This window comes from Sus scrofa, chromosome 6 (genome assembly GCF_054392235.1).
Source record: "Sus scrofa isolate SSC_HxYL_T2T_F1_AM1 chromosome 6, Sscrofa_HxYL_maternal_Yorkshire_Landrace_v2.0, whole genome shotgun sequence".
In the NCBI taxonomy this organism is placed as follows: domain Eukaryota; kingdom Metazoa; phylum Chordata; class Mammalia; order Artiodactyla; family Suidae; genus Sus; species Sus scrofa.
The window spans coordinates 132,375,724-132,388,716 of record NC_139388.1 but is presented as its reverse complement, the minus strand read 5'-3'; the positions used below and the strand labels follow the sequence as shown (position 1 = coordinate 132,388,716).

The 12,993-nt window shown below is 52.5% G+C and overlaps 1 protein-coding gene across 6 annotated transcripts in view; it reads right to left on the bottom strand.

Moving 5' to 3' along the window:
- Positions 1-12,993, bottom strand: part of KCNG2 (potassium voltage-gated channel modifier subfamily G member 2) — a 61,257-nt gene that overhangs the window by 8,470 nt on the left and 39,794 nt on the right. The window contains exons 4-6 of one of the 6 annotated variants that reach the window (XM_084959040.1): positions 6,830-6,883; positions 5,929-6,019; positions 5,141-5,284 (exon numbers count right to left, since the gene is read on the bottom strand). The exons of 4 other annotated variants lie outside the window; for them this stretch is intronic. In XM_084959040.1, coding sequence (XP_084815166.1) covers positions 5,256-5,284; positions 5,929-6,019; positions 6,830-6,883 — 174 coding nt within the window. In that variant the 3' untranslated portion in view covers positions 5,141-5,255. Of the gene's footprint in view, positions 1-5,140; positions 5,285-5,787; positions 6,020-6,829; positions 6,884-12,993 lie in introns of those variants that run through there. One more of the 6 variants, XM_084959041.1, reaches the window with a different exon arrangement.

Below are 12,993 nucleotides of genomic sequence, written 5' to 3'. Positions count from 1 at the left end.
AAGCATAAATTTATTTAGGTTATTGACTCCTTCTTGAATGACTTTTGGTGACTGAACATGTTTTTATTTTTGTTTTACAAAAGTTACCAAATGCGTATAATACTTTAAAAAAATGAATAGATTTATAAAGGAAAAAACAGGGTTCCTACCCTACTCTTGTCTCCCAGGGTCAAGGATTTTCAATTATTCCTTCTCTTTTTTTTTTTGGCTGTGCCTGCAGCACATAGAAGTTCTGGGGCCAGGGATCGAACCCCAGCCTTGCAGTGACAATGCCGTACCACCCACCTGCTGAGCCACCAGGGAATTCCTCAAGTATGCTTCCCGATAGTTCCCTATTTTTAAACAATATACTTACCTAGCTATTTATTGATGTATCAACTGTATACATTTCTGTGACTTTGTGTTTCTGAGGACCTGGTTCTCTCCTACACCCCACCACGCCATGGTCCCTTTCCTCTAGAAGTGCTGTCACGTTTGGAGGTAAGGTCTGCAGTAACTAAGGTGATGTGGAGACTCCTTGCTGCTGAGCCAGCTTGTGGTCTACATTGCACTACATGTTCCCTCAAAAAGTGTTTTGTTTTTCCTCAAGTTTTATGGCTCTGCTCTAAAACTGCTTAGCTTGCCATGAATCATGGTGTGCATTTCCATCCATTGGTCCTCTTTGCTCCAGGGACCCTGCCCCTGCTGGGGTCTGTAGCAGCTCCCGGCTACTCCCTGATGGGCTCCTTCTAGCTGACACCCTGTTACTCCATTATGATGCTGAAGCAGACCACCCAGTGGGCTCCCTAAGGAAGGTGCACAGTGGATATAGCTTTGGGCCTGTGCGTGTCTGGAAAGTCCACACCTCTGGGCTTGTTACCCTGGCCTGATGTGGATGAGGGGGCGGGTCATTCCCATTCAGAGTCTTGCAGGGGCAGCGCTGTTATGCCCAAGGCTTTAGTGCTGCTGCTGAAGTCTAACACTGACACGGCAGAGTGCGTAAATCTCTCAGAGTGTTTCCAAACTCAAGGGAGTCGTGTGCTGGTGGAGGTCAGAACCCAAACACAGCCAGCAGGGCCTCCTGGGTCCCTCCCAGATGTCTGTCCTGAGTCCCCAGTTCTCACCCTGAGTCCCCCCAGGGTTCTTGCCCTGAGGTGCAGCCCCCGGTAACTGTTCACCTGTCACAGGCAATCTCATGTTTCTGTCTCTCGAGGAAGCTTTCAGGTGTTTTTCACTGAAGAGGCCCAGATGCCTGCTGCCCGGGCAGCCTGTACCCAAGTCCTTGGGTCTCAGACACCGGGGGTCTCAAACCCTCCTCCCCATCTGCTCATCCTGGAGCTCCTGCCAGTGAAGGTTTTTCTCTTGGACCAACCTTCCGACTCCCACCTTCTGTCTCCATCTCTTGCAGATGGGCCTCCATGTGGATCTCCCAGCCCAGCTTTGTCTTGAGGCTTCTCTTGCTCTGACTGTGGAAGCGGCCCTTCTGCTCAGCCTCCAGGCTGTTGGTGCTGCTCGTGAGGTTTTCTGTTTCCTCCAAGCTCCCTTCCTTTCCTTACACGTCTTCCTTTGGGGACCCAGGGTGCTTCTGAAAGCCATGTGTCCGTGGGCTCTGCAGGTGAACCATGGGGCTGCAGCCTCCCGAGGGCCTGACGCGCAGGTGGGACTCCCCACTTTGGGAGCTAAGGTCCTCCAAGGGTGCCTGGGAGGGGGTGGCTGAGGGCATCCTGAGGGATGGGGGCTTGAGGTGGGGACACGGCAGCTTCTCCCTCAACAGCTCTGGCAGATCTTTGGGCTGCAGCCCTGGACCTTGCTCCCAGGGGCAGGTGGCCAGAAGCTTGCGGTGGGCTGGGGGGAGCTCAGCTGGTCTCCCTTGCACCCTGTCCTGCCTGTGGCCCTTGGGGTCTAAGCAGTGGGATGTGTCATGCCCGCCATGGGCAGGAGGGGCACAGGGGACATCAGACTGCTTAGACAGCAGGGGGATTTGGAAATGAAGTGGTTTCGGAACCATTCTTGGAAAGCACAGCCTCCACAGCATGGCCCTCACTTGGCAGTGACCCTGTTTTGATTTTCTAGTGAAAAATAAGCAGACGCACCAGCCAAGTGCCCTCAGTGACAGAGGCTGTGGGGTGGCCAGTGGCCCTGGAAGGTTCAGAAGAGGCCTGGTCCAGGCAGCTTCCATCCCCAGCTTTGTTCTCATCTCAGAGCATCAAAAATTTAGTGGCATTAGTTCTGCCAAGGAGCCTGCTGCTTCTTTTAAACCACGTGCCATTACACTTTGGAGATTAAGCCCAAGCGTGAGGACAAGGAGAGAGCAGGTCCCGGCCTGAACCTGACTTCTATTTGAGGCACAGACAACGGCACCAAAAGTTCTTCATTTATCCACCGATTTTAGCTGTTGTTCCTGAGGGCACCTCCCGTGGCCCAGGCCACATGCTCTTTCCAAGGGAAACGCGCGTTCTCTTCTCGTCACTGTCTGTGCAGATGACGCCCCTGTGGGATGGTTGTGGGAATCTCCCTGGAACCTCTGGCAGCAGCAATCTGATCATACCTATGTGGACAGTGGGTTCCAGTTGTAGCTTCTTCATGAGGGCAGAGATGGTGAGAGCTGGCAGGGTCCTTTGCCCAGTGCCAACATGCTGCTGCTTGTCCTGTGATGCTTTCCAGTTCCTGGTGCTGACCAGGAAGGGCCCTGGTGCTCGGGCTGCTGTGCTGCTTTCTAACTGGGTTCAGTACGAGGTGATATTTTTGGGGCAAGCACCCCCCCGCCTGCCACCACTAATACATCCGAACATCCGTCCATAGCCAAATGCACAGACCCAGGGGCCCAGGGCAGGGGGCACCTCACATCACCCACTTCACCAGCTGGACCCACAGGACCAGCCAAGGTTTTCTCAAGGACCCATGGCCATGGCCAACACTGAACAGACAACCCTGGGGCAAGTTTGTGAGTGAAGATCCAATCCTTCCAAGCCCAGGCAGGTGGAACTCTGGGTCCATGATGTCAGCCTCCTGGCTGGCCTGCTCTGCACTCTTGGGGTGCTTAAATGGGGGTATGCACAGAACTGCTGCAGTGCTGTTAACACAGAGGTCTGGGTTCCTGTCCCCCCAGTGAACTCTGCCTCGGCAGGCCCAAGTATGACTCCCACACCCACAATCCAACCTCGTGGTCAACCCAACCAGGGGTAGAAGGTGGATGTGCAGTAGCTAGTGACTGGAGGTGACCGAACACGACTCTAAGGCCTCCCTTCCTGTTTGCTCTTGTGTTCTGAACCAGAGTAAATGATCCACGTTAAGTCACTTTCATCCTAGTGTGATATAGGCATCTACAGAAGTGGGAAAGCATTCTGAAGTTGATTTTCTCATCCCTTTTTGCACTTCTCAGCTGGTTGCTGGGGAAGCCCCACGCCAGGCCAGATGGGCTCCCTCAACGGGCACTGACGGAACACAGACGTACACAGACCTCAACTGCTCTGGGTCTGTCACTTTTCAGGGTGAGCATGTCTTGCAGCCTTGCGTGCATTTAAGCCTCTCACCTTTTCACCGTTAGCATCCACCTGTTAGTACCCTGACAGCCTCTCCCTGCTCCTGGGCCACAGGCTCCCACCCCATGCCGCCCACCCTGGTACCCTCCTGGCATTCATGATGTCTTGCCTCCCCCTACACTGTCTTTGGCTGTGCAAGCTGAAAACTGCTTTTGAGAAAAAAAATAAACAAAAATACATATGCAAACAAATGTTTAAGAAGTGCAAAAGAGTCTAGTCTGGTTGGAGTTTCTGTAGTAGCACATTTATGCTTTCAAATTTGTTTACTGTCATGAACAAAGCTTCAGAGAACGTCTAAAACACACACGGTCAGTTAACTCTTGGGATAAACTCCCAGGAGTGGATTTCCTGAGTTATCTGGTGAGCAGAGTGGACACCTGGGTACATATGTCCACACCACCTGCAGACCCCCTTCGACCATATGTGAGTGGGCTCCTGTCCAAACACTCCTGAACAAGGGATGTGGTCAATTATTCCAGCTTTGTGAATGGGTAAGACACCTAATTGTTTACATGCACCTGTCTAATCACAAAGCAAACATCTTTTCCTGTGTTGCTGACAACTGCTTGTCTTCTAATCTCAGCCCTCCTTCCTACACTATTATTTTCTTTTTCATTTGTTTGAATGTCTTATCTATTAAAGATATTGGCCTTTTGTCATAGATATTGCACTTTTCTTCTTAGGCTTTTGTTCTTTCACTGTTTAAATTTGGTGGGCAGCAATTTTCATTAATCGTTAATTTTTAGGTTGTCAAATACTTCTTTTCCTTTGCAGTTTCTGGCTTCCTTACTGACCCTGGAAAGACTCCCATGAGGCTAGCCATGAGATCCAGTTTGGCCAACAAGATGTGGGCACATGGGCCAGAGCAGAGCTTTGCAAAGAGGCTGGAGCTCCCTGCACCGTGCACAATGGCTAGGAAGCCTCCTGCAGGAAGGGAGCAGACCCCTAGGCGTTCCAGGCAGGATCCAGGTGCCAGCAAGCCCTGCTGATGGCTCACAGACGAGCCAGCTGCTTTGGCCCAAAGGACACACACCGTCCCTAGCAATGAACAGTGGACACTGATCCCACAGGTTAGAGGCAGTTACACAGTAAAACGTCATTGATATGGGGGTGGATCTCCTCTTGCATGTTTTTCTTATTCTCCAGAGTTGACAGGCTAGTTCTCCATATGTAGTTCTGTAGGTTTTTAACACGATTTTATGAGGTTCCAAAAATACCCACTGGGATTTTGTTAAGAGTGTAACGAATTTATATATTAATTTTGGGAGTGATTCCCCCCCCCCCGATAATGAATTCTAGGAGTAGTTTTCAGGAACATAACAGTTTTCTCTATTCAGTCATTTTTATGTCTCTTGGTTGAGTCACATGGTTTTTTTTTCTGAGATAATGAACTTTTCTTGCTAAGATTATTTCTAGGCATTTCATGTTTTTGTATTACAGTGACCAGAATAGTTTTTCCATCAAATTTGCTATTACTGATAGTATGCAGAAAAGTGACTAATCTTTTGCATATTTATTTTAACAAAGTCACCTATTTATAATACTTTTTTCAGCTAATTACCTTAGGTTTTCATTTGATCTGAAAATAATAAGGCCAATTAGATAATCAGTACAGATCATGTACAAAAGGCTCCCATTGGAGGTCGTGGGGGAGGCTGCACAATCCTGTGGATACAAGGAAGTCACGGGCACTCAGGAGCTCTTGGGTAGGAGAATTCCAGCTGGATGTAGGATTTAAGTGGATCTGGTAACACTTGCAGTTCCTGTTCAAGTACAATTAAGAACAAGGCTTGGAGTTCCTGTTGTGGCTCGGTTAACGAATCTGACTAGGAGCCATGAGGTTGCAGGTTCGATTCCTGACCTTTCTCAGTGGGTTAGGGATCCAGCGTTGCCCTGAGCTGTGATGTAGGTTGAAGACGTGGCTTGGATCCTGCTGTCTGTGGCTCTGGTGTAGGCCGGCGGCTACAGCTCTGATTAGACCCCTAGCCTGGGAACCTCCATATGCTTCAGGTGCAGCCCTAGAAAAGACAAAAAAAAAAAAAAAAAAAAAAAAAAAAAAAAAAAAAAACCCAAAAAACAAAAAACAAGGCTAACATGGGAGTTCCCATTGTAGTTCAGCGAGTTATGAACCTGACTAGTATCCATGAGGATGCGGGTCCCGTCCCTGGCCTTGCTCAGTGGGTTAAGGATCCGGCATTGCTGTGGCTGTGGTCTGTGAACATGGTTTGGGGCCACCTGTGTGGTCACCTGTGCTGGGGCCGCGTGGCTTCCCTGCTGAGTGTGGAAGCAGCTTTGGCCTTGGGGTCTAGCTGGTCCTCTTGGGTCTCAGGGAGATTCTGGAAAGAGCGCTAACACGTGGGCCAGGTGCCTTCGCCTGCTCTCCCGCCCCTCTTTTATCATCACTCACGTCTCTCCAAATCAAAAGCTGAAATCCAACAGCACCCTCGATAGCTGTGTGCTGTGCCCATTGTGGGATGCAAGGGCAGGAGGGCAGACACCTGAGTGGAGAGGGAAATGCAGCTGAGCATTGCATTGGTTCATCTGGAAACAGGTGCACAGAAGGGATGGGAAGGTGACTCGGACAATCTGGGCACGTCTGTAAAGTGGTGGCACCCAGGGGAGAGCAGCAGAGGTCCCTGGGAGAAAGGTCTCAGAAGATGCAAGGAGGTGTGAGTGAGGACAGGGGGCAGGCGAGTGGGGAGGATGTGGTGGCGGCATTCCTCTGCCTCAGGAAGCTGCAGCTGCATGTGACCGTGCTGCAGAAATGTCCATAATGCACTTGCAATAATGACAACAAACAACCCAAAGCAGGTGGATGAGAAGAACAGAAATCCTTGGAAGTACCAATGCCAGGTGAAGACGGGAGATGCTGGCCGCTCAGTTGGCCTCCCAGTGAGTGAGTTCACATGTAAAAAGCAGGAGACGGCTTTTCTTAAGAGCCAGGCAAATTGTTATCAGGTCACTCGGCATTGGCCAGGCCCAGTGGTCTGGGGACTCGAGCTCTTGAAGGAATGAATTGCCAGGCCTCACTGGGGGCAGCCTGCTGGATGCGAACAGCTAAGGACTGCATCCGAGGGGATGAGTGTGCAGAATCTGTGAACAAGTGTTCACTCCAGCAGGGCTGGTGACAGCGAAGGGCTGGAAACAAGGGCAGCAGGGAGGGGACACACACTACAAAGTAACTCACAGCTTAGATGTTACGCTGTTATAGGAACCAAGGGGCATTAAGACTGTTCCTGCTGCTTCTACCGTTTCCCAAGGAGGCATCAGGACAGAGGCAGGAAACCCACCCAGGCTCTGGTAATTACCTCGCAGTATATTTTCACTTTGTCCTGTGTATGGCTCTGTATCTGCCAAGTTTTCTGTAAAGAGCAAGCATGAGGTTTATGATGAGGAAAACACTCTGGGTGGCAGATTCTTCAGGCAGGTGGGCAGCAGAGGGACAGGCCTCTGGGCGGGAGGCAGGTGGGGGAGGGGCCTGGCTGGCCATGTCCTGGGATGGGATCTGAGCTTTAGTGACTGTTTTCTCCCAGCTCTGCACTAAGCTGAGCCCACCTAACGGTTCTCCCAGATGCAGGAAACTGCTAGGGATGCAGGCAGCTCCCAACTGCACCCCACCATGCCCCTGGCACCAGGAGGGACAGTGGGGGAGGGACAGTGCTGTTCTCAGAGGGACCCCCATTCACAGTGGCTTCTTGGGGTGGGGGAACTCAAACAACTCAGAAAGCAAGAGCACTGATTTCTGGCATTCTGGGCAGAAGCGCTGGCTATGGAGGTGGAGGTGGCCCCAGCCACTGGCCTGGGTGGAGTGGAGCACCTGCTGATGGCCACCGGGGGCTGGTGGTCTGACTCTCCAGCTGCCCCTTTGGACTGGCCTCCCCTCGACCTCTACAGACCAATTCCCGCTGCCTCATTTACAGAAGCCAATGTCTGGAGAAGAGCCAGTGACTGGATGGCAGTCTCCTGGCCATGCCACTCTGTGTCCTGCAAGTTTTAGCATCTTGTTTGTAGAAGGGTAAAAAACTGTCACCTACTTCTGTATGCAAGGCACTGTCCAAAGTGATTTATGGGCATTTAAGCTCAACCGACCCTTAGCAGCTGTGAAGTAGCTGCATATGACAGATGAGGTAACTGGGGCTCAGAAAGGAGCTGTAAGTGCTGTGAGGTGTGGAGCAGTCAGCACAGGAGCTGAGGTGGGTGCCCCTGTCTGCCTGTAAGTCAGAACTTAACCAATACCGTTTCCTCTTCTGGTGACAGAGAAGGAACCAAATCTTGGCGAGATTATGACAAAAAGAATCTTGGGACCAAGTTTCCAGCTTTGCACATAAGGAGCTTGGCACTCGACACTCCCTCCTTATAGCAACCAAAAAGCCGTACAGACCGAAAAATCTGGAAGCGAGGCTGAGGGGCAAACCAGTGCCCCCAAGATCAGAGAGACAGACAGACAGGTGAACACAGGGAGTCTGTTTTACTGGGCAGACCTGAAACCGCCAGGGGAACCATTGCTGGGTAGCAAAACCTGAACTGTGACTTAAATTGCTGGAGGCTCAGTGTGAACAGTATGAAAGTTATATGTCCTGGGGGTGAGGGCCCCATCATGGGGGGGCACCCTCAATATTGTGAAAATTACCTCCAGGAGCTCAAGCAGGTTCTCACAATAAATATGGGAGAAAAGAAGATACATGGATGGCAACTAAGCATATGAAAAGATGTTCCATATCACCTGTCATCAGGGAAATGCAAATAAAAACAATGAGATTGCACAACAGCCCTATTAGAAAGGCCAAGCTCCAGAAGATTGACCCCAAATGCTGGTGGGATGTGGAGCCACAGGAACTCTCAGCATTGCTGGTGGGAAAGCAAAATGGTAAAGCCACTTTGGAAGAGGGTTTGGTGGTTTCTTGAAAAACTAAACATACTCTTACCAGACAATCCAGCAATCAAACTCCTTGGTATTTATCCAAGGGAACTGAAAGCTTATGTTCACACACGGACCTGCACAGAAATGCTTTTAGCAGCTTTATTCATAATTGCCAAACTCAGATGCAATCAGGATGTCCTCCAGTCAATGATGGAGGGCAAATAATGTGCTATGGTACATTCAGGCAATGGAATATTATTCAAGGCTAAGAAATGAGCTAGGAGCCAGGAAAAGACAGAGAAACCTTAAATGCATATTACTAAGAGAAAGAAACCAGTCTGAAAAGGATTCCAACTATGGGACATTCTGGAAAAGGCACAACTACTGAGCAAGTAGAAAGATCAGTGGTGCCAGGGGCTGGGAGAGGGAGACTTAATAGGGGGTACAGAGGACCTGGGAACAGAGGCTCCCAGGACCTCTGAAAACAGATCCTTGGATCATGAGGGCCCACCCTCCAGCCCGGGGGGTGGCTGTGCTGGCAGAGGCTGCTGAACACTTTGCATCTTTCCTTCCTCCTTTTAGTTCCACTGGGCCTGTGGCCACTGGGTCAGCACTGCCAGCCGCTCAAATGCACGTGATAATGGAACACAGAGGCCACAAGTTGCCTTTCCATAGGGAAGCCATCTGTCCTGCTGGGTGGGGACTGGAGCTCCTTGGGATGAAGCGGTGGTCATGTGCCAAAATGCCCAGTTGCCTGCCAGCCCCGGTGCCTATCCCTGGATGCTGTGCCATCATAGAAACGCTGCCCCCAAGAGCTGGGCAGAGAGGCCCAGGTCCCATGATCAGGGGTCCTTTGCCCATTTGTGCTGCTGTCGGAGCAGAAACAATTCCTCACAGCTCTGGAGCTAGACGTCCAGGATCCAGGTGCCGATGGGCCCCCTGGTTCAGAGATGGCACCTCTCACCTTCCTCATGTGAAGGAAGGCATGGGGAGCCTGGAGTGGGGGTCTCGGTTATAAGGCCACTAATCCCATTGTGAGGGCTCATGCTCAGGACCTCACCACCCCAAAGAACCTGCTCCTAACACACTGGGGGTTAGGCTTTAGCACCTGAATTGTAGGGACACAGCATTCAGATGGTAGCACTCTGTCCCCGGCCCCCTCCCCAAATGCATGTCCTCATGTGCAAAATGCATTCACTCCAGCTAAAGTCACTCTCAAGTCACTAAAGTCGGTGACGCCGTCTGAATCAGGTATGGGTGGAACTCCGGTTCGACTCAACAGAGGCAAAGGTGCTGCAGCTATGAAGCTGCGAGCAGACCGTTCCCGTGCATCCACACACCAGGCCCCAGAGAGGAGGAAGGACAGACAGCCCACGGGTTGGCTCTGCCCATCTCCCTGGAAAACCTGCCTGCACAGCTCAGGAGGAGCCAAGCTCTTGCTCCAGTCCAAGCTGGCAAACTCAACGTGTGTGTCTGTGCCCACTTGCAGTGGAAGCTTTGTCACCAGCTTCCGATGCTGTTGCCAAATGTCTTTGTGAATTCGATACTTGAAATCCCAGTCATGAAATCCATAACTAATTATGTGGGTCTTGATTTAATCATATGAGCTTCAAGGAAAAAAATCGACTGGCAGAGCCAAACACCAGCCTCCGTGGAAAGGAAGCGATGGCTTTTGCGTACCCGGCCCCACCCGCACCCTCCCCGAGGACGCGCTGTTCTCCCACAGGCTGGCGCTTGCAGCCTGTCCCCACCACCAGCCGGGGCCCCTGCCTGGCTTAGCACTGTCTCCAAGCAACATGCGGCTGCCACCGCACAGAAGGACCCTGGAAGCTGTTTGCTAGAACCAACGCTTCCGCCCATCCTCCACGCGGTTCCAAAGGTCTCTCCTCCAGACAGCTGATGGCTGAGGCAGGCGCCGTGCGATGTCCGGCACCTGGGGGGCATCTGCACACTCAGTCCCTGTGGTCACCTGACTCACTCCAGACATGCTGCTCAGGAGAATTTTGATTTTGCAGTAATTGGGGGCTCTGCTCACACTTGCGTACACCTGGGGCCTCCATTGCGTTGACAAAGTTTTGTGGTGCCCCTGCCCCAGGCCTGGCATGCTGCCTGACAGCAGGGTTGGGGCGGCAAGGGAAGTACTCTGTCTCCTTCACAGAGCCTCTTAAAACCTTAATAGTGAGGCCAGAGGCCCACTAGAGAGCCGCAAAGGGACTTGCGGGGCTCCTACAGCCGCTTGCAGTTGGGAGGTTTGGGGTCAGCCCTGGATCTGGAGCCACCTCGCCATCTGCATTTGTTGGCCCTTGGAGGCGACCTTTCAGCACTGACCCCAGGTCCCCTTTTACGTGGGTTGTAGCACCACTCCTGGCTCTGACCCCAGCTTTCTTTGTGGGCTCAGACACTTTCCCCCTCCCCCCAAGCAAGTGGCATTAAAACACACACTCATCTGCCAAGGGGAGACTGTCTAAGCTGGTGGATCAGCAGTGGGGTCTCTGGGCATTACTATGGCAATGGATTCTCAGAACCTGTGGGAGAGCAGGCAGTGTGCTGGGCACAGTTTGGCTCAGAATGTGCTTTTGGGGTCAGAGAATACAGCATAACGCTCTGAGGCCTTGAATGTTTAGGGCTGTGGTCTTACTAAGCCTTGTCTGCAGACAAGATGGGGTCACTGATAGCCGGTGCTAAGGCCCACCACGAGGCCACCTGGGGTTGGGGATAGCAGGGAGCCTTCCCGTGTGGATGTTCCTGCCATGGGCCAGGTGCTCTTGGTAGGGGCCAAGAGCAGCCATTGCCCCCTGGGGTGGTGTTCAGCTGGGGGACAGCAGGTAAGGGGGCTGGGGGCTGGGCAGCCCTGGGTCCTTTTTCTTTGGGCTCTTGACCCAGTAAACACCTGAGACGGCCACAGCAGGCCCATCATGACTTCATCTCCAAGCCAGTGTCCGTGCCTGGAGATTCTGCAGTGACCTGCTCTCAAGGCACCTGGAGTTTCGTACCCTAGGAAACCCTGAATGAGAAGACAAATATCTTGTGTCTGCTGGACCTGAGATCAGGAATGTGACCTGGATGTGTGAGGACAGCTGACCCTCGAGGGCTGGGCACTGTGGGGGCTCATGGCTTCACCTTGCAGGCAGGAGGCCGATGTGGCCTCCACCTGGATGGGGACCTGGGCACATGTGGCAGGAGTCTCACCCTCAAGTGTTTTTATGACCATGGTCAGCATGTGAGCCTGGAAGATGTCCAGGTCCTGGTCCCCTGGCCTCTGGCTATGTTGCCTGGTTACTAGGCTGGTGTCATCACAGGGTTGTCAGAGCTCACCTGGGGGAGGGGAACCATGGTGATGGGGGTGGGGATGGGGCAGCAGGGAGCAAACACTAGGCCACAACTTTCAAGGCCCACAAGGGAGTTCCCATTGTGGCTCAGCAGAAACAAATGTGACTACTATCCATGAGGATGCAGGTTCAATCCTAGCCTCGCTTAGTGGGTCGGGGATCTAGTATTGCCATGAGCTGTGGTGTAGGTGACAGATACGGTTTGGATCCTGCACTGCTGTGGCTGTGATGTAGGCCGGCAGCTGTAGCTCCAATTCAGTTCCTAGCCTGGGAACTTCCATATGCTGTAGGTGCGGCCCTAAAAAAAAAAACAAAAACAAAAAACCAAAAAGCCAAACCAAAATCAAGGCCCATAGGAAGCAGCACTCAGAGAGCCAGGCCTAACCACTCCCATGGGTACCCTCAGGTCCACAGGTTTTAGGGGCCTGGGTGGAGCTCCTGCCCTGACCCAAAGGAGCCAGAGTGGGGGTATGGATCTTAGAGGCCCTGGAGGTCAAACGGGACACACATGGAGGCTAAACCCACCCCTCGTCCTCCTCTCAGACCCTCCTGGGGACCCCTGGGGCCAACTGGTGTCATGGCCCTTAGCGACACTGACACCAAGGGCCCACAGAGTAGCCAAGTCATCTTGACAGGCAGGGAGGGAGGCAGGAGTGAGGAGGAGGCTGTGTGCCCCACAGCCTTCCCAGGGCAGCCACGTTCACTAAGCATGAGGAGGGGTTTGAGAGTTGGTCCAGAGCCAAAAGGCCCGATGGACGGACAGACATTTGTAAACAGAGTCCTGGGGTCCACCGGCAACACCATACATGTGTGAAAAACACCTAACACAGAGCCCACTGCCATTAAGCACACAGGGCGGTGGCAGTGGGCAGGTGCACACGGTTGCACCACTGTCACCACCACTGTCTCCAGAACCCGTTTATCTTCTGCATCTGAAGCTCTGCACCCCTTAGACACCAGCTGCCCCCAGCCCCAGGCACCGCCCGCGCACTCTGTCTCCACAGACCGGTTGCCTATGTGAGTGGATCAGACAGGATCTGTCCTATCAGCCTTCTGGTTGGCTTGTTCCCTTAGCAGAATGTCCTCCACATTCCTCCCACAAGTATGCTTTACTGCCACTCTTCCTACAGACACTGAGAAGCAGAGCGCCGTTCTCACCAGTTACAATGTGTGGGCAGCAGCTCACCCGGGAAGGGCTGCTACCATGACTCCGGGCAAAGGGGCCTATTAGGCACCAGATGACTGCCCTGGACAGCAGGGGCCTGGCTTCTGGGGGAGGACA